The sequence below is a fragment of the Sceloporus occidentalis genome, unplaced genomic scaffold (assembly GCF_023333645.1).
Source record: "Sceloporus occidentalis isolate IW3139 unplaced genomic scaffold, rSceOcc1.0.p SCAF_3, whole genome shotgun sequence".
Lineage (NCBI taxonomy): Eukaryota > Metazoa > Chordata > Lepidosauria > Squamata > Phrynosomatidae > Sceloporus > Sceloporus occidentalis.
Genome location: NW_028316983.1, coordinates 114,679,394 through 114,703,176, shown reverse-complemented (window position 1 = coordinate 114,703,176; position 23,783 = coordinate 114,679,394). Strand labels below are relative to the sequence as shown.

At 43.2% G+C, this 23,783-nt stretch overlaps 1 protein-coding gene across 1 annotated transcript in view; it reads left to right on the top strand.

Moving 5' to 3' along the window:
• Window positions 1-23,783, top strand: part of LOC149316585 (laminin subunit gamma-1-like) — a 138,732-nt gene that overhangs the window by 96,161 nt on the left and 18,788 nt on the right. The window contains exons 12-20 of the mRNA XM_089515877.1: window positions 2,271-2,492; window positions 3,125-3,313; window positions 6,724-6,969; window positions 9,093-9,246; window positions 10,316-10,458; window positions 13,444-13,622; window positions 15,321-15,477; window positions 15,838-16,043; window positions 23,081-23,160. Of these exons, the coding sequence (XP_089372003.1) occupies window positions 2,271-2,492; window positions 3,125-3,313; window positions 6,724-6,969; window positions 9,093-9,246; window positions 10,316-10,458; window positions 13,444-13,622; window positions 15,321-15,477; window positions 15,838-16,043; window positions 23,081-23,160 (1,576 nt within the window). The remainder of the gene's footprint in view (window positions 1-2,270; window positions 2,493-3,124; window positions 3,314-6,723; window positions 6,970-9,092; window positions 9,247-10,315; window positions 10,459-13,443; window positions 13,623-15,320; window positions 15,478-15,837; window positions 16,044-23,080; window positions 23,161-23,783) is intronic.

Below are 23,783 nucleotides of genomic sequence, written 5' to 3'. Positions count from 1 at the left end.
CGTCACAGACGTCGCGAGTCCGCCCCTGGCGCCTCGCGACGTCATAGAGGCGCCGCTTAAAGAAGCTCCATTTTGGAGCTTCTTTTTTGCTCCGCAAGGGAGCCGCGTGGTGTGGGTGCGGCGGCTCTCTTACGGAGCAAACGGCGGCGGCGGCAGACCGCCTCAAAGCGGCGGTCTATAACCCGCCTAGGACTCCCTATCTCTAGCTTCCCTGTGCCTAGTTTCATTTATGAACTAATGATTCAGACATGTGTGCACAGCCCACATTACCTGACGTACTTTGGGGTTTTTTTAAACAAATAAGAAACAGTACATGATAATAGAACGCTCCAGAGCATGCAATGAAGAACAGGACACACAGGGAAAAGCCTGTAATGCAGTGTTGATTGCTGTTGTTGTTGTTCTTTATCTTGTTGTTCTTGTTGTATTCATTTTTATTCCATCTTTCTCCTGATAGTGGGACTCAAGACAGATAGCATATCTAAAACAATACTAATTAAAACAATACAGAAGTATCTTATATAAGATTTTTAAAACAACTAAACAATTTATGAAATTAAAAACATTAAACATTAAAAATATTTAAAAATGCATTAAAAGACTGTATACCAACCTTAAAACAGAACTGCACAGCATTAAAAGTCCAACTTTAATTGATTTATAAAAGCCTGATGAGACAGAAATCTTTTGACCTGATGTCAGAAGGTGAGCAAGGATGAGGCCATCCTGGCCTTTCCAGGGAGGGAGTTCCGAAGTCTGAGAGTAGCCACTGAGAAAGCCCTCTCCCTTGTTTTCATCAAACAAGCCTGAGCGGGTAGTGGGACAGAGAGAAAGCCTTCTCTGGATCAGCATACAGCTCTACTGGCTTCAAAGAGTGCTGCATTGTGAAAATGACTGGGAAGGGAGGGAATTTTGGAGTGGGTGATGCCCTCATCATCCCAATGGTCAGATGGCTCATTGGCTGCAGCCATCTCCTAATCAAATCATAGTGCATTGAACCTACAAAGGTCTCATGGATTAGCAACCTTTATTAGAGTTAATTTGTGTCATAGAGGTGGAGTGTTACTGAGTGTTATTGAGGACACTGATCTAATCTTCAGTTTCATTTCTTAATGGAAAAGCCTGCACAAATGAGCCCATTAGAGCTGCATGAGTGACAGTGGGCCCTTGATATCCACTGCGGTTGGGTTCTAGGACCCTTCAGGAATACCAAAATCTGTGGATGCTCAAGTCCCATTAAAAACAATGGCATAGTAAAATGGTGCCCCTTAATGACAGTATCAAGGTTTGCTTTTTAAATGTATATTTTAAAAAATATTTTCAAGCCGTGGATGCTTGAACCTGTGAATAAGAAATCCATGGATATGGAGGTCTGATTGTAGAAGTGTACTGCAGCATGTAAGAGCAATTTAGGTAACTGAAGTAAATATGTCAAAGTAGTATGCTATTTAGGAAGATATTGGTAGTTGTAGTTGTTAGCCAGATTCAACTGGAAGAATTGTTCCTACTCCTAGATATTGCTATTATTTAGACTCTCTGAATGTGATATAATAACATGCATGTAGAGCCCCTCAGTATCTGATTTATATATATATATATATATATATATATATATATATATATGTATATAATATTCATCTGTAGCTCATAGTTGTAAATACTGATCACATAGTATCAATAAGAAATATTAAAACATCTACAATTAAGATCAAACCATCTGTTTACAATTAAATATGCACTAGATATACAGAATCTGCATATTGGCACTACGTATTTCCATCAGTCATGAGCCATTTAAAAACCAAATCATTGTTGAATATACATTTTACCATTTAATAACTTGTGGAAGTTTTCTTGACATTCAACCTTAGGTTTACCCAGCACAGCAGGACTCCCTGTTTTGAAAACAAGCCAGATATTAGGAGTGATGAGGAAGACTTGTTGTTCTACTAAGTTTAGGATAGGTGGTGCAAGCAGCAACTGAATCTGCTCTGGCAACTTTAGAAAATGAAATTTGCCATCATGCCTTCTTTCTCATCCCACACTCTGCCTTCTAGGAAAACAAGTTGCTGTCCATTCCTTTGGAGGAGTGAGATCAAAACATGTTGAACCGAGTGCTGAACTCGGGGACTAACTGGAAATTACAAATATATCCAGCTTTGTGTGTATGAATTTGTATATGTTCTGTCTCTATATGATCAAGGTTTTTTTGCTCCCTGAGGGTGCTGTGAAGGTTTTTCTGCACCTGATTCATTCTACATCTCTTCCAGATGCTGGCTACTTGGATGATGTCACTATTGTGAGTGCTCGGCCTGGCTCTGGAATTACAGCAACGTGGGTAGAAAGCTGCACATGTCCCACAGGATATCTAGGGCAGTTCTGTGAACGATGTGATGCAGGCTACAGGAGAGAGACTCCTAGTCTTGGGCCCTACAGTCCATGTGTGCCATGTTTCTGCAATGGGCACAGCGAAACCTGCAACCCTGAAACTGGTAAGGAAGAATGAGCAGTACAGATGGTGCTGAATCTAGTTGAGCTTGGTTGTTAGGCACAAAATATGAAGTTTGCATGCAAAATGCATGCATGAATCAAAGCCTTGAGAGCTGTCTCATGAGGCATAGCTCCTTGTGTCACTGAACAAGCACACTGAATGTTGCAGTATTTTCCTTCTTAGTTGTATGGGTAGTACCTAAATGCAGCAGAAAACAAGCCAGTTGCTCCCTCTTCTGGCAGTCTGCCATAGTGGCACAGAGGGGAAGGTGCTTGGTCTGGTCCCAAGCATTTCCAGTTATCTGGCACCTCCTGGGACCTTACAGAGGCATAATCTCAGCAGCCAAGGTTAAAATTCCTCCCAAGCATAAGATTCATTTATTTTTTGAATATATAGGTGCTTCTTGTCCTAGTATTCGCGAGGAGGCAAACAGTCACTAAAAAAAATGAACAATAAAACACATTATGAAATCACTGTCCTCTCTCAGTGTGTAAGTCATCAGCATACAATGTTTTTGGATCAGACTACATGCTGGCAAATATGCTGGGACAGGAGCAATTTCTGTAAGACAATTACCCATGCAGCTGCATCATGCTGAGGAACAAACCTCCCTCTTTTCCCTGTCTAATCCAGGAGCCTGTGACTGCAGGGACAACACAGCTGGTCCTCACTGTGAGAAATGCAGCGACGGCTATTATGGGGACGCTACCACAGGCACTTCTTCGGATTGCCAGCCATGTCCGTGTCCAGGAGGTTCGAGCTGTGCCATTGTACCAAAAACTAAGGAGGTGGTGTGCACTAATTGTCCAGCTGGTACCACAGGTATGCCACTTTACATGTTGTTGTACAGGTACATGCTGCTTGCCAGAGGGTTGCTTGTAATGCATGGTAAGGAAATGAGGGGGAAATGGTCAAACAATTCCCTAGGCAGTTTTAAACTAATGTATGAACTACAGGGCTATGATAACTGCATTCATAGGGTTGCTCATTAATGTAAGATTTGTCAGTAGAAAAGTCTTTTAATGGCTTTCCAGTATTAACAGTAAACAATGATGTATTGCAGCCAAGATGGAAAGATGTGTCAGATTCAGGGAAACAGAAAGAGAACACTCTTCCTGTGGACCAAGAGCATAATGAAGCCCAGGGGTTTGACACAAGGAGTCTTTGGCCCTTAAGTAAATAAATAAATTTTCCAGAAGCCCAAGATAGCATGGCTAGTGATAAGGGATGATGGAATTATGTAGCCCAAAATATCCAGAGTCCAAACCTTTCCTATACTTGATTTACATAGTCAACTCAAATTAATGAACTGGATGCAGTTGTTAATACCAATCTGTTTCTAACCTGCTCCAGTTCCAAGAAGATGCCCATGGCAAGGGGGAGTTGTATAACAGTCAAGAGTGCAAAACAGATGTGAATCCTGGTAGAATTTGCTTTTTTTTTTTTCTTTGTCAGAATGCCCTTGGGTATCTCATGGAAAATTTTATGAAGAATATGGAATTGCCCCCTTTTTTCTTGTCACCATTAGAATTGACAGAAGAGTTCATATATATCCAGACTTTTTACAATTCTGTCTTTGTGACTTATTGGACAGTTTGGAAGTGGGCTCCAAGGATTTGCTATTCCTGCCTCATGATTCATCCTAGGGGAAAGGAACCTCCAGATAATTGCACAACTTGTCTACGTGCTTGAGGCAGCTTGTCAGACACGTCCAAGCAACACTGCATGACATTTCTGTGTTAGATTTATTGCAGGTGTGCATTTGTGGTTCCTTTGTTGTTCTTATCAGTCTGAACAGCTATGATACAGACCTGGATTCCCATTTCTCTGAAGTTCACTTTTTTACACATCTTTTCTTCTTCCATTTCACTTGATGGATAGATGACCACAGTTGGTGTCACCCAGTGTGGTAACTCATGGTGTCACTTTCCACGCACCATTGACCTCCTCCCATTTGACACCATACAGAATCCTTAATAATGCTTTTTTTGCTCTACTCATAAATCATAATTCCCATATACCACTGAATGTAATGCTAATAGTTTTGATATAAACAACTAGCAAAATTAAAATTATACCTTCAAATTACAATATCATCTGCACAACCTGAATGTTTTTACATACATATGTTAAAAGAATAATTTTTTAAAAATTTCAAAAAATCTTAATTTCTTTTTTAAAAACATAACTTTTTGACATTTGAAATTTTAATTTAAAAAGATCAGGGGCCTCTCCCTTCTCCTCCCACTGAGCTTCAACCCACTCCCACCATCCTTTATATCATTTTAAAGGGAAGCAGATGAATGCCTCAGACCATTTCTGCCAAAAGATAGGTGTTTGAGGAGCAATGGTATCACACACCCCTTTAGGGTGTCACCTGGTGCAGTCCGCAGCCCCCAAGTGATGCCACTGGATGACAATTCTCATAACTAGTCAGCTCAGTGGCTGTAAGGTTTTGTAGAAATTTGGCAGTCTCACAAAGCCAAATAAATGACTGTTCTGTAGAAAAGAGGAAGAAGCTTTACCCCTGTAAAGATGAACTTTCAGAAACTGAGCATTTCATGCTGTCCTGAATTTCTTGCCAATACAAGCACTAAAACATGAGAAAACAACAACATATCTTCTACTGGTATTTATTTTATCCTGGCTTATCTTGACCCTGGTTCCTGTACTAATCCTATGTTGATTGGTCATTCTAAGTCATGACTTTAAAAGTTCTCTTCCTTGTGTGTGTGTGTGTGTGTGTGTGTGTGTGTGTGTTTAGATTATAAATCTGATCTTATATATTTGACTATAGTTGTGTTCTAATGTTTCTTTGTGTTTAGTTTATATAGATATTACTTCAGTTAAGTTTTTATTTCTCTATACTCTTTGATCTTTCCAGACCTCAGATTTGCTTTGCATTAGGTAACATATATATTTTCTGATTCATCTTTGTGCTTTCCCCATCTCAGCCCCATATCTTTGGAATTTGCTACCAGCTATAGTCAGGTCAGAATGATTTTTTTCCCATCTTTCAAAAGGCGCACAAAGTCTGTCTGTGCTGCTGTGTACTTCTGTCATGTCATTTGAATCTGCTTGTCTGATAACAATCTCTTAACTACTTTGTGAATAAAAAAAGATTTTAAAAGAAATATATGAAATCCCATTTGTTTCAGCTGCATCATGCTTAATTTTCTCCTGTGTTGGATTGTGAATGGTCAGTTTGACTTCATTTTCTTTCCAGTTTCAGTTTTCCCTTTTCTCTTCATTTCTTCTCATATTGTTTTAATTATTTTGTGAGCCTGCAGGAATGCCCTGGTTGCTGTTATCTCCATTCAGCACCTAGTTTGTTTTTAGTACTTGACAAGCTATCTTTTAAATAAATAGATGTTTAGAGAGTGATACCCAGTGGTTAGATCATAGGTCTTGCATGTAGAAAGTGCTGGTTCATGTCTCCCTAAGGCTCACCCATTGGCCTTAGGGAAACCATTATCTCTTGGCCTAATCTACCTCCCAGAGTGAAGCTACAGTTTTACACTTGAGTTTCTTGGAGAAAGGTCAGGATGCAAATGTAATGAACAGGTGAGTTTGGCAATAACATGTTACAGTTTATCCTCCCTTGTTCAGCAGTTCATCCTTGTTCAGGGTTCCAGCTACCCATTCGTTCCCAGCAGGGAGAGCTCACGCTCTTTCTCACCCATATTTGTTCTTCTAATTTTCTTCTTATACCATTGCCTTTCATTATGTGGCTGCTGATCGTGCCTAGTCCTCATTGGGTTGTTTCAAGGGGTACAATTGCTCCTTTGGATTTAAAAGTTGCTTTTTTTTTTATTTCTGGAAAACTTGGGGTTCCCCTGAGTATGCTGATATAATTAAGTATGCACCATGTAGTGATGAGAGCCAGTGTGGTGTAGATATTTGAGTGCTGGACTACAGCTCTGGAGACCAGCATTTGAATCCCTGCTCAGCCATGGAAATCCACTGGGTTGGGGAAGTCACAGTCTCTCAGCCTCAGAGGAGGACAAAGGTGAACCCCCTTGGAAGAAGCTTTGCCAAGAAACCCCCATGATAGGGTCACTTTAGGTTCTTCATACATCAGAAATGATTTGAAGGCACACAGCAACAATATATAGTGAAATATAAGTGTATTTACAGAGAAGCCTGCCTCATGATAGTCTGTGCTTTAAAGGAAAGACATTAGAGAGAATTCGATTTGCTTTCTAATTTCCATAAATTCTGTGCCCCTGCAGGTAAAAGGTGTGAGCTGTGTGACGATGGCTATTTTGGAGACCCTCTTGGCACTAATGGCCCTGCCAGGCTTTGCCGCATCTGCCAGTGCAGTGACAACATTGATCCTAATGCTGTTGGGAACTGCAACCGCTTGACAGGGGAATGTCTGAAGTGCATCTATAACACAGCTGGTTTCTATTGTGACCGGTGCAAAGATGGATTTTTTGGGAATCCCTTAGCTCAGAATCCAGAGGACAAGTGCAAAGGTAAGTTTGTCTTCTCTGTGTTAGTATGCTCTTTGTACAGTCCAGTGGTCTAAAATACCAAGACCTAAATGCTCTTTAATACCAGTTAGGGTAGATCTGTTGAATTGCTCTACCTAGGACTAAAGAACAGGATTTCAGCCCAAGTACTATTCCTTCCATGCACTAGGAGTCAGTATATTTTCTAAAGAAAGATTTAGACTAGTGATTTCCAAAGTGGGCAGTAATGCTCCCCTAAAGGTGGTGGAGGAAAAGAGGACAGCAGGGGGAAGGCTTTCAGTATTGGTCATAAGAAAGACAAGGGGAGCCAGTGGCCTTTAAGACCATGGTAGGGTTGAGAGTGGGTTGAGAGATGCATGAAACTTCTCTTTCCAGGGTCCCTTTAAAACACCGCACAGCATTGTGGATTGCAAAGACTGGCACAGGCAAGAGGCTTCTCAGTTGTTGCTCAGCCAAATGTTTGTTTACTGCTCCCAGGATAGATAAGGGAGCAGCAACTAAGAAGCCTTTTGCTTGTGCTGATCTTTGCCACAAGGCTGGTATGGGTGAGAAGCTTCTCAGTTGATGCCCAGCCATGTTCCTAAAGTGACTGAGTACAAAGGGAGCAGTGACCTCGATTGGTTGTTCTGAATTTGTTTAGAGTAATATATTTAATATCAAGAAATTAGTGTTGGTGGGGCGGGGATACTAGTGTTGTCACCCAAGAGGCAAGGGAGCAGTAGCCTAAAAAAGTTTGGGGACCACTGGTTTAGACTCCACTGTTGCCACCACAGCCGTGGTCACAGGTCTCTTGGGTGTATTTGCTTCATTAAAAAAATGAGTCTTCTTACTGTGAAATATCTACAGGCCTAAGGGATGCACACACATCCTAATCCTTGGAAGTGTTAACCTCACAGAAGCTTGACATAACTATTCTATGTGTGATGGAAAACTAGAGGTGGGAAGTGTGATATGATTTCATTTGCTAGTCTACCAATATAACACGAAACAGGACTCATTCGTCTATCAGGCATGATGTATTCCCTTGTCTTAGACAGTGGAGTGTAGGCAAAAGTAAGTAACAGTAATTGATATAAGACAGCAAATGTCATCATTTCAACATGATACAGTCTTAACTCTCTTCTCTCAGGGACTCTTGAGAAATGTCTTACCGTATATACTCGACTATAAGTCGACCTCATATATAAGCCGAGGACAGGTTTTGGGGCCAAAATTATGGATTTTGATATGACCCATGGATAAGTCGAGGGTAAACCTGGGGGGCAAGTAATGAAGGACGTAAAGGACAATGCAAAGGAAAACAATGCCAAAGAACTTACAAAATTCCAGCAGGCATAACTATTTGTACCCATACTAAAGACAGAATGGATGAGACAGTAGAAGCGGGTCAGTACTTCCAGGGCAGATTAAACTCTTGACTTTCTCCGTGTGTGTGTATGAAAGTTAAAATACAGTACTTGCATTGACCCGTGGATCAGTCAACTCAGGTATTTTTGGGTTTTTAACCTAAATTTCTAGACTTATACATGAGTATATACAGTAATTTGTATTTGCTTAATTGAAATGGTCAGCTATAAATTTCATAACAGCAAAGATGGTGTAAACTGCTTCCAGTGAAGGCTAATAACAACATCTATTGATAAATAGCTGCAGAAGGTAAGGTCTGGGAAGGTGGCCAAGATAGACATCTTGATTTACTCCGTCAGAATGAGACCAAACCAGAGAGGCTTTCCAAAGTGTGTAACTTCTTCAGTTAATTGTTGGAAAGCTAATAATTGAGAAGCAGATGGAAGATTTTTGTGCTCATTAACATTTTGTCTAGAGCATATCCACAATAATTTTCTTGTTTTTCTCCCAGTGAGGCATTGCTGTAGGTATATCTTAATGGCTTTTTTAATAATATTTTTTTTTAATACAAAATATAGCTTTTTTATTTCTCTGACATGCTGATGCCTCACCCCAAATGTTGAAGACTATTGGGATTTGTATCTGACATGCTAGAGAAGCACAAAGATAGGAAGCACAAATCATTTGTGCTCCCTGTAACCATGACCAACCTTGCAATGTTCTCTGGAACTTTGCTTATCAGAAAATGCATGCTGATACATTCCTTTTTGCTCTTGCAGCTTGCAGTTGTAATCCTTATGGAACAGTGAATGTACAGACAAACTGCAATCAAGTGACTGGGCAGTGTGAGTGCCTTCCACACGTCACAGAGAGGGACTGCAGCTCCTGTCAGCCTGGTTTCTACAACCTGCAGAGTGGGCATGGCTGTGAGAGGTGAGCTGGTCTCACTGCTCTGAAATGGGCACAGGAACACTTTGGGGGATGGCACCCCTCTTGCTGGATGGGAGAACTAATTTAAAGTATATTGGTCTGAGATTAGAAGTGTTACAGGTTTTGCTAAAGCCTGCTCTTAACAGAATTTAATGGAGAGGGATGCCTTCTATTCCCTTTATGCCTAGAGTAACCACATTTTAGGGAAAGGGATCACTTTTCCCTTAAAATTTATGCCCCAGTCCATCTTTTGTAGAAAGACTTAATTCAGTCATTTAGTTCTCATCCTCCATCTGAAACTGAGCTTGACTTTTTATGACGGCACGTATGTGTAATGTTTCCCTTTTAATTTTTGTCTCTGTCTTCATTATTGAATGTTTAGATTGTAAAACTGCATAGGGCAGAAATTGTTGATTTGGTTAATGTTACTTTCTACAGAACTGTATGCATTTTCAGTGGTATATAACGAATAAAGACAGTAACATACAGGATAAATGTATATAAAAAGGTAAAGGTATTCCCTGTATTATCAAGTTGTGTCCAACCATAGAGGGTGGTGCTCATCTCTGTTACTAAGCCGAAGAGCCAGCATTGTCAGAGACTACTCTCTGATCATGTGGCCAACATGATTGCACAGAACGCTATTTACCTTCCCACCGAAGGTAAACTTGCAAGGTACTAAAGTATCCAAACATGCATTTTATAATCATTTTAGGTGAGACAACATAAGTGTTAAGATTATTTATTAAATGGAAAAGTTTTAGTCTTCTGTTGTTTGAGAATAGGTATTAGTGCTCCGCAAATAATGGAATAGAAGATTGAGTTAAGGTGCCAGTCTGAAATGTAGTTGTATTGTGCCTTGTGTTAGTTTAAGCTCCTTTTGAGTGAATACACATGTATCTCACAGGCAAATCCCCCTTGTCTTTTATTCCATACCTGTGCTTTTAAATTTAGCATTGTTACAAAATTCTTATGGGAAAAATCAGTTTCTTTCCAGCATCCCCAAATAAAAGTAGTGGGCCTATGAAAACTTGGTACTATGCACATTGCACTGTTCCTCTTATTCCTCCAGGTGTGACTGTCATCCATTGGGTTCCACTAATGGCCACTGTGACATACAGACTGGGCAATGTGAATGCCAGCCAGGCATCACTGGCCAGCGTTGCGAGAGGTGTGAAACCAACCATTTTGGATTTGGTCCTGAAGGCTGCAAACGTAAGGGGGAGTGGGGAACACAATGTCTCCATCCCATTATCTCCTTTTCCCTTTGTTTACTGAGCCTTTTTTTCTCCGTACTAAGAGTCTTCTCATATTGAGAGTCTGCTCATTTGCTTGTCACTGTTAGTTTGTTTAAGGACTTGAACATCATAGAACACTCTTTTCTTCTCTCACCCCCTCCCCCCGCCCCTTGTCTGTTTCCTGCCTGTTATGTGAGTTTCAAACCCAGTGAGGATGTTTCTGCAGTTGTGCAAATCTTACTTTCGCCCTCTAGGGCATTATGTTTGCATATACTTCTAGACCATCTGCTGCTTCTTGTCATAAACACTTGTTCTGAATTTTGTCCCAGAACTGACCTGTTTTCTGGCTGTTACACTCCTACGCGTCTCCTCCGGAATGTGGCCTTTAGCTGCTAACTCAAGCTTGAGAACATACAAAGTGTGTAAAATTTGGACATACATTCCTATTTATCTAAATCCTTCCATCTGTTTCCCTAATATTTCAAGAATACATCAAGCCTTACTTGTGAGTTGGATGAGTGTGGTTGCTGTGGCAAAATGCACATGGAGTCCTGGCTTCTGGCAAACTACAGCTGGCAGATCAAGAGCCAGACTTGGGAATACCTAGACTGTTAATCTTCTTCCCACTCCAAAGCAGTGTTGCTACTTCCTTCCCTTTCTTACCATTTGCCATGATGTGTGTTGAAATACATTTTGGAACTTTGTTTAGTGGTGGTGTGCATGTAATCACTTGCTCTGCTTGCAGGAGGATGGAGGGTACATTTTTTCCAAGTTACAAACTAGAATGAGCAGTCACACACTACTACCCAGGCAAGCATAAATGGTAGTATGAATTCAACTAGAAGAATGCAAATGTATTTCAAACAAAGCTTTCCTTGTGACATTATATATATATATATATATATATATATATATATATATATATGAGAGAGATGTATTTGAACTTCAGCATGACCTCACACAAATGGCTGTAATCTGTTTAAAATATGACATGAGATGACATGACAAACGTCCATCAAATTTTAAGCTTATTGAGTGCAATGCCTTACAAACAAATCCTTACATATAGATAAGTAGATGTCAGATAGAAGAATTTTAACACCTTTGTCCACAGTCAGAAGTCATAGGCCTAAATTGAAATACTAGTCCCAATCAGAGGAATTTATGTAAATAATGAGCTGCATCTAATTATTCAGTAATACACAAAAATCATATTTCTAAATGGCAGTAGCATATTACCAGTGTAAGTTCTAAGCATCTGTGAATTTGAAAATCATATTTTTACACAGCCTTCATGGATAAGACTCAATGAAATCAATAGAACTACTTGTTAGTATGGCCTGTTACAGACTGCCAAAATAAAGCTGCTTCGGGTCTCTTTGGAGGTATGCTGTTTAAATGATGCATGTGTCCTAAGAGTCCGGAGGCCGCGCCAAAGCCACACTCCATTCCTAAGCACTGGAGTGCAGCTTTGGTGCAGCTTCCGGATTCTTAGGGTGCATGCATCATTTAAACAACATACCTCCAAAGAGACCCGAAGCAGCTTTATTCTGGCAGTCTGTAACAGGCCTATGTTTGCAAAGTTGTGTCTTCATAATAAAAGACACAATTGTAGGCTATTCATAGAATATAGTCTCCCAAAAATCTTAGCTGCATATAAACTGCATAAGCCAAACAAATTCTATGATCAGTCATTCACCCCATGGTTATTGCATATGGCTTAGTGAACATCCATCCCTGACAACCATTCAGACAATTTTGCCCTTATGAATACCTAGGGTGAAAGTTGAAAAGGAAGTGTTTGTGTGTGTGTGTCCCCTGTTCTCTTGCCATGATAGAATGCAGAATGCCAAAAAGTGATAAACAATCCAGGGTCAGGAGCTGTAAATCAAAGCAGAGGCATAGCAAGATAATAAAAATCAAGAAGCAGCCCAGGGTTTAAATGACAGGGTGGTATCTCACAGTCGGCTGAGAGAAAAACCCATTAGTTTCCAGCAGCGCAAATGAGGAAGGCTACAAACTTATAAAGCCCACCAATTTTGCAGACTGTATTTCAAGAGTGTGTTTCCCTACTGTGCACAGGCTCTCACTTTGCCTGTGGGGAAGGGACTGGTTTGTGCCAACGCTGAAGCATTTCTCTTACCTGTACCTTTTCCAAAGGACTCAGAGCTGTCTCTCCTACCTTCTCTTTGTCTGGGGAACTCAGATGGCTGTCAGGCTGATCTAGAGGAGGACCCAGTTGCAAGTCTGTTTTGTCTTCTGCAGCTGAACTCTCAAGGATGGGTGGGGGCATGTCAGTTTGGACCTATAACCGGGTTTATATTTTTAGCCCTTCCAGGCTTTTGCAAACAACTAAATCTGTGTGCTATGTGTGCTTATGAGGTGCAAAACAGGCTAGTGATATAGAACTCTGTGTTTTACTTAAAAAGAACATCTTGCTTCCATCCCAGACATCCTTTAGTGTCACCAACACCATGCAAATTGTCTGTGATAGTAATGGCATCAGTGTCTGGAGCTTTCCAGTCTGTGCAGCAAGGATCTCTTTGGAAAGATGCTAGGCAAATTATGATATTTATAAAAAAGATTCAGCTATACGCATGTACTCATAAAAAGTCCTATTGGCTTAAGTGAATCTTAACTGTTTCATTTGGATTGTGCCCCCAGATAGTCTTCAAACTTCCACATCCATACAACTTGCAGTAGGTAAGTGATAGCAAGAAGTGATGGTTTTCAGTAACATATGATACAGGTTCTATGATAAACAGAGTTCTGCGTTTTTTTTAAAAAACCCAAAAAAACTAGTTTTGGTAATCCTGTGGGACTTTAAAGATGTTAGCCCATTGATTTTCAGGGTACCATAACATTCTCTGTTCATGTATGTGCTGGAAAAGAGTCATCCAAGCCCATTTCCCCCTTATTTTTGTCTTCCCTATAATCACTTTTAAACTTTGTGTTTCCTCAGCTTGTGACTGTGACCCTGAAGGTTCTCGCTCTCTTCAGTGTAAAGAAGATGGCCGTTGTGAGTGCAAAGAAGGATTTGTGGGAAACCGCTGTGACCAGTGTGAAGAGAACTATTTCTATAACAGATCCTGGCCCGGCTGTCAAGAGTGCCCTGCATGTTATAGACTGGTGAAAGATAAGGTCAGGCCCATGAGAGAATTTATGTGTTTAGGCCTTATATGATTTTGTAAACAAAGAACTCAGTCAAGGTACACTGCATGCTCATGTAGCACTGAGGCATAAAACAGGCCAAGTGATATGGATTTGCATGCTTTAAAAAAAAAACCAAATGCACCCATTTCATCTACCCTGTTTCCAGATATATGTATTTCACTTGCCCTCAAAATCTTTTTATTCACTTCAGTATCTTAATTTGCATGTTGAATATTCATCATTATTTTATTTATCTGTAGCCACTTGATCTTTGTTGAAATGCTTTGTCTTGTTTCTTCTATGTTTTTTTTTTTTGATCAAGCACAGTTAAAATGCTAACTCCCATCCAAACACATTTTGCATATTGGACATCTTTCTTGGCATTAAGAATTTTGCAATCTATGTACACTAATTCAAACCATGGTCCCTTATTTACCCAAAGATTGAAAGCAAAGTTTGAATTAAATTTGCAAATCAGAGTTGCAAAAAGAGTAGTTTGTATTAATGGTAGCTTGTCCTGGTGCATATGTAATATGAACAGTGGCTAACTTTTGGGGAAATGAAAAGGGGAGGTCATTTCAGAAAGAGGAAAAATTGGGCTAACTGAAGAGGGGCACAATCATATGTCACCAATTATGATTGCAAATTTAGAGTCTGTGACTTGCAGTACATCAAGTTTGTTAATTCTGCTATGGGCCTTTTTTGCATATTGCCCTGCATATTTTCTAGAACCCATATTATTAAATGTCCGCAGTGTTTATAAAACCTAGCATCTTTATAATATTTGTCAGTCACTTTTGCAGCACACTTGAGACAGACCACCATCATTTTTCACACATGTGAGAGTGAAGCTGAAAGGAGAAGGCATTGCCTATTGATTGTAGATTTGAATAGGGGGATCCTATACTACTACTGTATATGATTCTAAAAGCAATAGATATTGCACAGTTGCTCAAATTAGTTGTGATAGGGAGGAATTTGGAATTTTGTGATTGTGGACAGTAGATTGGAAAGAAGGAATGGGATAAGTGAAGTAGAAAGCACTAGTAGCCCTACTACATTATTACATTATATGTGTGTGTGTGTGTGTGTGTGTGTGTGTGTGTGTGTGTGTGTATAGTATGGGTATAGTCCATGCATTACAATTTCTGCATGTTTGGTTGAAATTGTCAAAAAGCTTCTGGTCTTTTCATTGCAAAGATAAGTACTGAAACTTGTAAGTAGGACATCTTGGGATTTCTGACTTGGTAAGAGACCTGTCTTGAAATCACAGGTGTTACAACTATGTGGAATCCTACTTTTCATGCCCATACCTTCTTGTAGAGAAAGATTTGTACATGAGAACTGAGTGACTCCTGCTGGAGTCCCAAATGTTTGACATTCATTCATTATTTGCAGCCAAACAACAATAACCTGTTGATACAGCCTACCAACTGGTTAAAAAAAGAGAAAGAGGAAAAAAAGAAAGACAGTGCATTCTAGTATGTGTATAATCTAAAAATGCATGACACAGAAAGAAAAGGGGATGGGGAGGAAAGAGAAAAACAGCAGGTAGCCTTTTAGTGGGGCTTACAAAATGGTCCACCTTTCCATCTTGTCTCCCATTGTTGGCCTGGCTCATCCCACCTCTACACTACTTAAGTAAAACACATTTCCTTAGCCTTATCTTTTGTTCCTTTTGTTTAGGTGACAGAACAAAGGGAGAGATTACAGGAGCTGGAAAATCTTATAGCCAACATTGGAACAGGTGATGAAATTATAACTGACCAGGCTTTTGAAGACAGGCTGAAAGAAGCAGAGAAGGATGTCATGGACTTGCTTCGGGATGCTCAAGGCATCAAAGGTAGGTCAGTGCCATGGAATCAATCTCTTTGAGATTGAGTGAGTGCCTTCTGCTATCTATGCACTCCCTGCCCTGGAACTGTCTTCTGGTATCTAGAAGCTCTTAATACACTTAAGCAAAGGTGAAATTTTTTAAAGTAGCATTGAAAGTAACACTGTGCTTCAGTGCTGGAGAGCAACATTTGTGGTGGAAGTAGTAGTATATGCTTTTATTATTATATAAAACTGTAGAATTGGAAACTACTTCACCACCTTGTACAGCCCCCTGCCATAAGAGCATGAGTGAGTACTTCATAGTTTTGCTTGCTCATTGTTTTTGTGTGATTAATTCAGATTCTCCTGGTTATTTTCCCTTTTCTAGATGTAGATCAGGGCTTGATGGACCGTCTGCATGAGATCAACAGAACCCTGTCCAGTCAACTTGGTAGGTTGAGGAACATCCAGAACACAGTAGAGGAAACAGAAAACCTTGCAGGACAGGCCCAAACTCGGGTTGACAACACGCAAGAACTCATTGATACAGCTTCAGATATGCTGCAGAGAGCAAGAATGGCTGTTGCCAATGTGGTGAGTGCTTTTTTAATGTTCTGTTTGAAATTTCACATCAAACTGCTGAGTTAGTTAGACCTCTGTGTGTGCTGCAATTGTGCTGTCTTTTTAAATTAAGATTAGCTTTCATTTTTTTAAAGTGAGTTTCTAGCCATTATGTCTGAAAGGCTGTAAGCAATACTTAATAAAATTGCTTACGTTAGCCTAAAAATATGTAGTACTGTACTAATTTATAAAGTACTACATAGTTAAGGCTAAAACTACATTGCAAACTACTACCTAGACAATTTACTACTAAATTATTAAGGCAAAAGTACTAGTTTAACTTGGAGGTGCACACCTTACTGAAATCAGTGGCATTCATTTCTGAGTTACACTGTGTGTGTGTGTGTGTGTGTGTGTGTGTGTGTGTGTGTGTGTGTTTGTTTGTGGTGTGTATATTCTTCCCTAGCTTTTACCTGTTGTCCCCCCCATCCCAAATTTCTACTGACTGAAAAGTTCAGCATGAAGTGGCAAATAAATAAATTGCTGTTTCTGGCAAGAAGCTAGATTCTTCTTCGTGGTCTCTGCGAATCACACAAATGGGTTATTTCTGCGCGTGCGCAGCAAACTCGGAAACTTCTAGAATCTCTGGGCAGAAAGTCATGTAACTTTCTGCAGCCTCTTTGCAACTTTTTGGCGGTAGCCCCGCCCATCCCGTATATAAAGCCCCTGGTGGCCCGCTCCTCTTCAGTTCCTTCATTCCGCCGCGCAAGCAGCTCGAGGAACTGCACTTGTTAGCACCATACAGAATCTCTTTGGACATTTGACCACGGACCGGACTCTACCATTCCTTTGCCTAATGATTCGGACTTGTTCCACTCTCCTCTCTACTGTTTTGACCGCGGACCGGATTTGACCATTCTCAATTCCACTGGACTGGTAACGTCTTCTTCCCCGCAATGGCTTCCTTTAAGCAATGTGTGAATTGCGGGGCCAAGTTCCCCATGTCGGACAGACACGATAAATGTGTCCTGTGCTTGGGAGAGGGCCATATCCCCGGGACTTGCAAGCACTGCAAGGCCATGACGGCTCAGGCGCTAAAAAATAGAGACCAAAAACTCAAGGCGTCTCTATACGATAAGGTCTTTCGACCTGCGCCATCTGAGGCCCAACCTTCCACCCCAGATGCTCCAAAATCAAGGGCGGACAAGGCTTCAAAGAGGGCCCATGCCGACAAACAAAAGCCCCCCAAACCGCCTAAGGAAGGACGGGAGTCCAGGAGAGCCAGATCAGCGTCTCCGCCACCAAAGACCAGGCGCAGGGGCCCCCCAAGCACTGTGTCGGTGCCTCCACCGGATTCACGTCCCGTGGCTACTCCAATCCTAGAGCTCTCCTCTGGCTCGGCGCCTCCACCGCTTGAACCAAGGGTCCTCGTTTCTTCCCATCTTGCAGTCCAGGACCCAGACTTGCAAATAGTCAATTTGAATAACTCATTGGAGTCCGAAGGTGAAATTCCGGACTCAGACGCACCACTCTCCCCCCAGAGGCAAAGACAGCCGTCTCGCTCACCGTCCCGCCCTAGACGGGATAGAGTCTCACCGACCCGTGACAGACGGGACAGAACCTCACCTGTGGCAAGAGACAGAGCTACACTGGGAACTGAGGCTGATGAAGCCCTGGATAGGGACCGCCGTGATCGTTCCCCATCATATGACCAACCAGACAGAGCTCTTTTTGATACTTACCCTGACCTTATTTTCGATTACCATACGAGTCAGTACTTGTTGCCCGTGGACGCGGACCACCTGCGCCGTAAGATTCCTGGCCCTACTAGAGTGAGGCTTCACTCTCCTCAACGCCTTTCCACCCATGACAGGCCGGAGGACTTGACCAGACGTCATACCCCAACCAGGGAGCCGTCGCCATTAAGCCTTAGAGACAGCAGATCTCCTTCTGTTTCTCGCTCACGTTCAGCATCTCCTTCTGTTCAACTGGACGTGGACCAGCCGATGGCCTTCGGCATACCAGATGCTCCATCTCCGACGGACGATGTCCGTTCCTTCTCAGACAAAGTTATCAGGATGGCCGACGCGCTCAAGTTGGAAGTGTCCCATCCAGAAGACGACGCACTCGATCCGGTGGAACGCCGGATCCATGGCTGTGCCCCTGCTCCACCATCCCTGGCATTCCTACCATCACTGGAAAAGATTGCCAAGAGGTCGTGGGATAAACCAGCATCTATAGCCTCTACGTCCAGAAAGATAGAGAACCTCTACAGGGTCACACCCTCGGGACCGGCTTGGCTGTTTAACCACCCTAAGCCCAACTCGGCCATAGTAGAAGGTTCTCAGACCTCGTTTGCCGCACGCCCCTCCTCGTCCCCCATGGACAAGGAGAGTAGGAAGATAGACGCCCTGGCAAAAAAGTTTTATGCCTCTGCTGCACTTGACATAAAGATTGCTAACTATGCAGCATGCATGGGAGCTTATGTCCAGCTCCTCATGGAAAAGATGGACCCTGTCATCAGTGAACTTCCAGATGACAAGAGGAGGATCATGACGGCTATCCGCAATGAGGTGCACCCTGTTGGAGGTCAACAGATAATTTCGGCAAGGCACTCCACTGACTGCTCCTCAAAGATCCTCTCGGGCTCAGTGGCTCTCCGACGCTACGCTTGGTTGCGTTCATCGGACTTGACCCCACAGGCCAAAGCAGCTATCGAGGACATGCCTTTCGATAACTCCGGCCTATTTAACAAGGAAACTGATGAAAAACTGAGCTTCAGATATAGAATGAAGACGGCTGGCAAAAAGCATGGCATGTCCACTTCCAGCTCTAGACCTCAAAGACAGCGCTATAGTGGCCAACGCAGCTGGTTCCACCATGGTCAACAACGCTTTCACCAGTCTGAGCGTCAGTTCCATCCCCAGGATCCTACTCATCAAGGTGGACGTCCTAGGTCCCCATCTCACCAGGACCGTCGCCAACAGCCACAAGGCCGCTACCAACAGGGCTACAAAAAGAAAGAGACCAGAGGCAAGAAACGATTCTGAAGTCCTCCTGCGCACTTCGTCACCCCCCCGACAAATAGTCTACAGCCCTTCTTTAACACCTGGGCATCCATCACTACAGACTCTTGGGTTCTCAACATAGTTCGAAGGGGTTATGCCCTAGAGTTTTCTGAGCTCCCCACCACCGGAGCCATCATTACCACCGTCCCCTCGGACACCCTTCTCGACGAAGTGCGCTCTCTCTTGGACAAGGGCGCTATCGAGCCCGTACACCCTTCTCAGGCTCGATACTGTTTTTTCTCTAAGTACTTTATTGTCCCTAAGAAACCTGAGGGCCTTAGGCCTATTTTGGACTTGCGTGCACTAAACTCCTTCATAGTGTACAAACGCTTCAGGATGGTAACTCTCACTTCTATTCTACCACTCTTGCAGAAGGACTCCTGGTTCGCCACGCTCGCCTATTTTCATATCGCAATACGAGACGATCATCGCAGATTCCTCGCCTTCACCGTCGGACCAGATTTCTTTCGGTACAAGGTCCTTCCCTTCGGTTTGTCGTCAGCGCCGAGGGTCTTCACGAAGTGCATGGCCCCCGTCGTTGCTTATCTTCGCCAGCAGGGAATTGTAGTATTCCCTTACCTGGACGACTGGCTGTTCACCGCACCGTCGAGGGAGTCCCTCCAGCACCAGATGGACTTTACACAAAACCTTCTGGCATCATTGGGACTTCGAGTCAACCGCGAAAAGTCACATTTGACTCCATCCAGACAGATCGAATTCATAGGAACACTACTGGACTCGGAGTCAGCCAAAGCCTACCTTCCACGGTCCAGATTTCAAACTCTGGCAATCGCCATACGAGCTTGTCTACGGTACAGACATCTACCAGCCCGTGTAGTACAAGTGGCAATGGGACATTTAGCCTCCACAACCTTTGTCACATCCTGGGCAAGACTGCGCCTCAGACCCGTACAATCTTGGTTCCTGTCCGCCTTCGATCCGGTGAGGGACCATCCGGACAAGATTCTCACCATCCCAAGAAAGGTCCAAACTTCCCTGAAATGGTGGCTCCAGCCAGACAACGTATGTTCCGGTATGCCCTTCACGCCGCCCCAGCCAGAGATAACCTTGACTACAGACGCATCCCTACAAGGATGGGGAGCCCACGCGATGGGTCTGACCGTCAAGGACAAATGGACTCGCGGGGAGTCAAATCTCCACATCAACGCATTGGAGATGCTGGCGGTGGAAAAATCACTCAGGGCCTTCCAGAGTCTACTCTCCGACAAGGTGGTGCTCCTTCTAACAGACAACACCACAACCATGTATTACCTCAACAAACAAGGAGGTACGAGATCAAGGACTCTCCTAGACAACACACTTCGAATCTGGGAATGGTGTATTCAACACAGCATCCTACTCCAGTACATCCATCTCCCAGGGGACGAAAACGACCTGGCAGATCAACTAAGCAGATCTCATACAACATGCCATGAATGGAAACTACACCCAGACGTAGTCTCCTTCCTCTTCCGTCGGTGGGGCACGCCGACGGTGGACCTATTTGCTTCCCCAAGCAATACCCAACTGAGCAAGTACTGCTCACGGGTTCGTGCGCCTGGCTCTCTGGGAAATGCTTTCCAATTTCAATGGTCGAACCACTTCCTTTACGCGTTTCCCCCCTTTCCACTGGTGACCAGAGTACTAGCAAAGATGTGGATGGACTCCATGGATGCGATCCTGATCACCCCGTGGTGGCCCAGACAACCATGGTTTGCCCCTCTGCTTCAACGGGCCCAAGATCATCTTCGCCTACAGTACCGGACCGACTTACTTTCCCTACACGACGGGCAAGTTCACCACCCAGAGATGCAGTCTCTCCCATTGGTGGCATGGAGGATTCGATCCTGACTTCACTCCCACCAGGCGTACAAGATATAATTAGGGCAGCTCAGAGACCGTCTACCCAAAGGTCCTATGCCTACAAATGGGACAAGTTCCTTGCCTTTTTACAGACCAAGGATATTACACCATCCCGTGTTTCCATCCCAGTAGTCCTGGACTTCCTCATGACACTGGCTGAGGCAGGTCTCTCCTTAAGCTCTATTAAATGCTATCTGTCTGCCATCTCTTCCCACTACTTGTTTCGGGACAAACCCTCCTTATTTAGGGACCCTCTTGTAAAGAGGTTCCTCAAGGGATTTAATAATTTGCACCCGCCGGCCCTCGACCCCCCACCACAGTGGGACCTGGACACTGTTCTGGCTCGACTAGTATCTAAGCCCTTTGAACCCCTAGCTACCACGGACTTAAGACTCCTAACTTGGAAGACAGCCTTTCTGGTAGCTATAATGTCAGCCCGCCGGGCTGGTGAACTTTGTGCCCTCAGAATGGACCAACCCTTTCTCCGTTTCCATAAGGACAAGGTGGTTCTCCGTACGGACATTACTTTTTTACCAAAGGTGGTGTCTGCTTTTCACATGAACCAGGACATTGTTTTGCCCACTCTGGCTCCTAACCCGACCACAGACTCTGAACGCCAGCTCCATGCCCTGGATGTCCGCAGGGCGCTGGTGTTCTATTTGGACAGAACGTCTGCTTCCAGGCGTTCGGAGAGACTGTTTGTGTGTTACTCCGAAGCCAAGAAGGGACTGCCGGTTTCACCGCAGAGGTTCTCCAAATGGGTGTCCAACACCATCCACCTCTGCTACAAACTGGTGGGTAAGCCCTTGCCAGGCCGGGTTAGAGCCTACGCAACCAGGGCGGTAGCAGCATCCTCGGCTTTTTTGACAGGAATCTCGCTCGAGGATGTGTGCAAAGCTGCTGTCTGGTCCCAGCCATCAACATTTATTAAACCCTATAGGCTGGACGCCAGGGCCTGGCATGAAGCAGCTTTTGGGAGGGCAGTGTTACTCTCTGCCATGCACTAAAACCTGAAACCTTTGCACTGTTAATAAATTACACAGTTGTTTGGTTTACATACTTTATTGTTTGTTGTCTCATTGTTGATTCTTGACACTCCCTCCTCCACTGACTACAGCTCGCTAGTCTAACCCATTTGTGTGATTCGCAGAGACCATGAAGAAGAAGGACAGGTTGCTCACCTGTAACTGTGTTTCTTCGAGTGGTCATCTGCGAATTCACACAAACCCACCCATCCTTCCCCTCAGTGTCTGCTCATTAGCAACTCTTGTGTTCGCGCTGTTTGCGGCTCATTCGGAACTGAAGAGGAGCGGGCCACCAGGGGCTTTATATACGGGATGGGTGGGGCTACCGCCAAAAAGTTGCAAAGAGGCTGCAGAAAGTTACATGACTTTCTGCCCAGAGATTCTAGAAGTTTCCGAGTTTGCTGCGCATGCGCAGAAATAACCCATTTGTGTGAATTCGCAGATGACCACTCGAAGAAACACAGTTACAGGTGAGCAACCTGTCCTTTCCTGTACTGCTGCTTTATAAGTAGAGTTCATTCGAAAAGCCAGGATCAAATTGTGTCTGCCCAATGTGGCTGCTGTCAAGGCCTATTGCCACATTCGCTTCACACACTGCTCTCACTGCAGTTACAAATTGGTGTTTGGTCTGGTACCTCTCAGTTGATGCATCTCAAGCTAGACCTAATCTAGGATTCTCAAGCTGTTGATTGCTACTAGAAGTACTTGGTGGAGGTGAAATTATTAAATTTGAGTGTTTTTACATTTACATTTACCTGCTGTTAAAGTCCACTGTCAACAGATTTAAAATGTTACAAGCTGTTGGCCATCAGAAAAACTCACACCTCACTCTGTGCCAAGTTCCACCTCCTATCCCTTGTCACCTGTCTCCATGTATTGCATTTCCTTACTCTTACTGGATTTTGCTTGCAGAGGTGAACATTACATTTCATACTTCATACCAGTATATTTCAGGGAGAACAGTGAGAATAACACAAGATTGTGTATTTCATCTGCAACCCTGTTTTTCTTATGGTTACAGTTGATACAGTTCAGTAGTCAAATAGACAATGTTTCTTGTATATTTAAAGATGTAAGAGATGGTTCCTGAAAGTGTGTTTGGTTCCTTCTTTAGTCTATTACTCCACCAACATCAACTGGAGACCCCAACAACATGACTCTCCTAGCAGAGGAAGCCCGTCAACTGGCTGCACGGTGAGATTCAGTAGATTATGTAAGAGACACTTGGCTTCACCTCTAAAGTGTCCAAGTGCATTCAAAGCATTGTCAAGAAACAAAAGATGGATATCCTTCTACCTCACTTCTATCCTTTCGAACATATCCTGAGCCACACACTGTAGCTTTGCCCACTTTATACAGTTAGCCCTCCATATCCAGATTTTTGTATCCATGCAAGCATCCACTGTTTGAAAATATATATATATTTAAATATATACATTGTTTTGTATAAGGAACACCATTTTATTATACCATTGTACAGCGTGCCCGCGTCATACGCAGGCGCGCCATACGCGGTCTTTTTTAAAAATATGCCTTTATTAATTATTATAAGACAAATAAAGAATTACATACATATACAAGCCATGGGGAGCACGCGGGGCAGAAGGGGCGGCACGTCCCATTCAATTGAATGAGGGTGCGCGCCCATGGCACCTTGCGCGCCGCCACGCCGCCGTGCACAAGCCCCATTGTTTCCAATGGGGCTTGAGCATAGGCGGAATTTGCCTTACGCAGCGGGATCTGGAACAGAGAGGGCCGACTGTATTTAATGGGACTAGAGTATCCACGTGTTTTGATATCCACGGAGGGGCTGGAAC